Raw genomic sequence first — 4273 nt, forward strand, 5'->3', positions numbered from 1 at the left:
AGATGCTTACAAGAGTTTCTACAGTAATTTAGGCCTCTGAGTAAGAAGCATTAATATTTAAATAGTCTGAAATAGTCTACCAGAAACCATTATAAAATTTCAGTATCACCATTTCTGTTAAACACAAACTTTCAAAAAGAAATACATCCAGAGTAATTAAATTCCACAGCCTAAATCAATACCTCCACTGAAAAAGCATTCTAACAGTTTTCAAACACAAAGTCTTCCTATTCAACATAAGAAAAAGCCAGTCATATTGTTCATAACCACTTCAATGTGATTAAATTTCGTCACCAATCTCCAAGTAACAAAAAGATAGAATCTTAATTGTATGCATATATTGGAAAAAAAAATGTGTGTGTGTGTGTGTGTGTGTGTGTGTGTGTATGAATCTGAAAAAAATTCCACTACTGCCTTGCTGTCTCTTTCTAAAAGAAAGACTCATGAGATAAGCAGGTCTGAAAACAGAAATGGGTTTAAAAATCAAGAAGAGAAGACATTAAAATTGGATGCTAATATCAGCAAAAAACAAGTGAAATATGAAATTAAAGACAATACCATTTACATTAGCATCCACAAAAAATTAAATACTTAGGTATAAATCTAACAAAATATATATGATGAAAACTACCAAACTCTGATGAAAGAAATCAAAGATTAACAAAATAAATGGAGAGATTTTCCATGTTCATGGACAGAAAGAGTCAATATTGTCAAACTGTCAGTTCTTCCCAACTTCATCAATAGGAGCAATGCAAGCACAATCAAAATCCCAGCAAGTTATTTTTTGTATATTGACAACCTGATTCTAAAGTTACATGGAATGGCAAAGAATCCAGAATAGCCAGTGCAGTATTGAAGGAGAATAAAAGAATTAGAGGACTGACACTATCCAACAAAACAGTGTGGTACTGGCAAAAAAAAAAAAAAAAAAAAAAGGTCAGGTAGATACATGGGACAGAATAGGTAGTCCAGAAGTAGGCCCACATAAAAACAGTCAACTGATCTTTGCCAAAGGAACAAAGGCAATACAATGGAGAAAAGATAGTTTTTCAACAAATGGTGCTAGAACTGAAGACCTACATGCAAAAAAATGAATCTAGACACAGATCTTAAACCTTTCACAAAAATTAATTCAAAATAGATCACAGATTTAAATGTAAAATGCAAAATTATAAAACTCTTAGAAGATAAGAGAATGATTGGGGTTTGGTGATGGCTTTTTAGATGCAACACCAAAGTCACAGTCCATGAAAGAAAGACAAGCTGGACTTCATTAAATATTTCGGTTCTGTGAAAGACATTTGTCAAGAGAATGAAAAGACAAGCCACAGACTGTGAGAAATTATTTGCAAAGACATATCTGATAAAGAACTGCTATCCAAAATAAAAAAAGGACTCTTAAAACTAACAGTAAGAAAACAAACAACCATACTAAGAAATGGGCCAAAGACTTTAATGAATATCTCATCAAAAAAGATACACATACGGCAAATAAGCATATGAATAGATGCTCCACATCACATGTTATCAGGGAAATGCAAATTAAAACAACAATGATATGCCACTACAAACCTATGTGAATGGCCAAAATCCAGAACACTGACAACCTCAAATGTCGACAAGGATACAGAACAACAGGAAATCTCATTCACTGCTGGTAGAGGGAAAAATGATATAGCCATTCTGGAAGACAGTTTGGAAGCTTCTTACAAAACTAAACGTACTCTTGCCATATAATCCAGCAATCACACTCTTTGGTATTTATCCAAAAGAGATGAAAACTTACATCCACACAAAAATCTGCAAGCATACATTTAGTTTACAGCAGTTGTATTCATAATCGCCAAAACTTGGAAGCAACCAAGATGGGCTTCTGTATGTGAACGGATAAATAAACAGTGGTACATCCAAACAATGAAATATTATGCAGTGCTTTAAAACAAATTTTTTTTTTTTTAAAGAGCTACCAAGCCATGAAAAGACATAGAGGAAACTTAGAGGCATATTACTAAGTAAAAAGAAGCCAATCTGAAAAGGCTGCACACTGTATGATTCCAACCATATTAGGTTTTGGAAAAGGCAAAACTATGGAAACAATAGAAAGATCAGTACTTGACAGAAGTTAGGGGAGAGAGGGATGAATAGAGAAACACAGAGGATTTTTAAGACAGTGAAACTACTCTATGATACTGTAATGGTGCATACATGTCATGTTTGTCCAATCCTGTAGAACACACAACAAGAGTGACCCCTAATGTAAAATACAGACTTTGGATGACAATGATGTGTCAATGTAGGGTTCATCAGTTATAACAAGTGTACCACTGTGGAGAGGGGTGTTGATGGTGGGGGAAGCTGTGACATGTGGGAGCAGGGGTACATGGAAAATCTCTGTACCTCTGCTCAACAGTGCTATAAACATAAAATTAAAAAATTAAGTCTGTTTTAAAAAAACTGGATGCTAAATTATGATTAACTTGGAAAACCTTGTAGTAGATCAAGAAATAGGATGAAAAGAATATATAACATAAGGAAAGTGATTCTGAAAATGGGAAATATTTAAGAAAGATCAAAAAAGCCCCAGACATTTACAAATCAGAATTATACCTCTTCTAAACCTCCAGTCGTCTTCTTGATCGTCCTGATGGTTTGACTGTTGCTTGGAAATCTGAGATACTTGATGTACTAAGCCTTTTTGATCACCTTCTGCTTTCATGAGTTGTGTACGGAGTTCTTCTACCTAAATACACATAGTCAAAAGTGAAATTTTATCAGTTTTAAAAGCAGGAAAAGAATAACTGAACTTACAAATTATTTTTCTAGGGAAAAAAAATTTACTTCCAGCGGGCTACTGTAAGCACAAGTTGAAGCCAAGTTAATCTCCTTGTTATGCCAAGCACAGTGGAACAGTCTCTTGCTCCATTTCTTTATTCCTCCCATTCCTTCCACAAACAATGAATGTTCTTTCCCCTTCTCTGTGTCTACTGTGACAAAGAATTTGACCACACTTTTTTTAAATCCCTATTTTCACCTCAGTCCACTCTGCTGTTATTAACCCAAACTACCTCCAATTAAGTACTATAAATTTTTATATTTTTCACTTATTTTCTTTCATGTGAACATAGTCTATTGGTTGGTAAAGTCAAATTAAATGATCACAATTTAGCACACTGTGATATCAAAGTACTGCTCAAAATAAATATGCAATAAAAGCTGTTGAATAAACTATAAACTCCTTGAGGTAAGGTACCATTTTATTCATCTTCGTCTATCTGGAGACTAGCAAGCATGTCCACAATGACCTTTAAACAAGTCAGCAGTAGCAGAGACTCAGGTAAAGTCACAATGACAACTTTAACACATAAATCTCTTATTTCAAAAGATTAGAAATTACAAGGCAGAATTCAAAAAAAAAAAATCAGAAGGAAATGAATACAAATATAAACTTCCAAAAAAGAAAGTCTAAACTCTGCCAACATTAATTCCATTGGACCACTGGCTGCAAAACAAAGCCATTACACATTTTTAAACATTTTGTAAAATAGGAGCTACGGTGTTTCAGATGCTTCAGGATTAACTGTCAAAACGTAATACTCCTTCTGAACGTCTAAGATGTCTGACAACTTTGCCTGCCTAGCATATTATGTAGTGAGTTATGTAAGCCACACCTCAAAACAGAGGAAGTTACAATTGCAATTTATATTAAACACAGGCAGAAAGGTAGTTAGAAACCCACATGCCCTTACCCAATGTGTATAAAATGCCTATTTCAAGTTACTGAACTTTAGATATCAGAAGCACCAAACTCCTATTATGGGCTAATTGGCTGCAAAATGTTATGCTTTAAAATTTAGCCTTTTCTCTGGTTAAAAGGAAGCAGGGCAGGTAGCATCTTGAAAATGTGAATATAAGACAGTGATGCATTCAAAGTAACTTGAATATGCAAGGTCTGTTTTATGTATTTTACTTCCTCCTTCACTCTCTAACATCTCCTTGAATAAAATTAAGCTCCTGGGAAAATTTTATCTTACACATCCAGTCTCACTTTTACACTGGTTATGCTAAGAGAGAGAATTCCTAAACTGGAAAAGCAATCAGCAAATACACTGTCACAGTGGGAACCTGGGCTGGTGTTTTATATTGGCTTTCTCTGAATCTTCCTGAAAGGATTTCATCTTTTGCTTATGTGTGTTAATATACATTCCTTAAGGAAAAAAACTTCTAGATCTAAGGGTTTTTTTCCCTTTCACAAAGACATTTAACAGGGAAA

At 34.1% G+C, this 4273-nt stretch overlaps 1 protein-coding gene across 1 annotated transcript in view; it reads right to left on the reverse strand.

The window, feature by feature from the left end:
- The window catches only part of CEP128 (centrosomal protein 128), a gene marked incomplete at its 3' end in the record, with an annotated part of 210477 nt that overhangs the window by 104584 nt on the left and 101620 nt on the right, over positions 1-4273 (reverse strand). Inside the window, exon 11 of the mRNA XM_007470471.1 lies at positions 2611-2743. Coding sequence (XP_007470533.1) covers positions 2611-2743 — 133 coding nt within the window. The remainder of the gene's footprint in view (positions 1-2610; positions 2744-4273) is intronic.

Source organism: Lipotes vexillifer, unplaced genomic scaffold, assembly GCF_000442215.2.
Source record: "Lipotes vexillifer unplaced genomic scaffold, Lipotes_vexillifer_v1.1 scaffold841, whole genome shotgun sequence".
Classification (NCBI taxonomy): domain Eukaryota; kingdom Metazoa; phylum Chordata; class Mammalia; order Artiodactyla; family Lipotidae; genus Lipotes; species Lipotes vexillifer.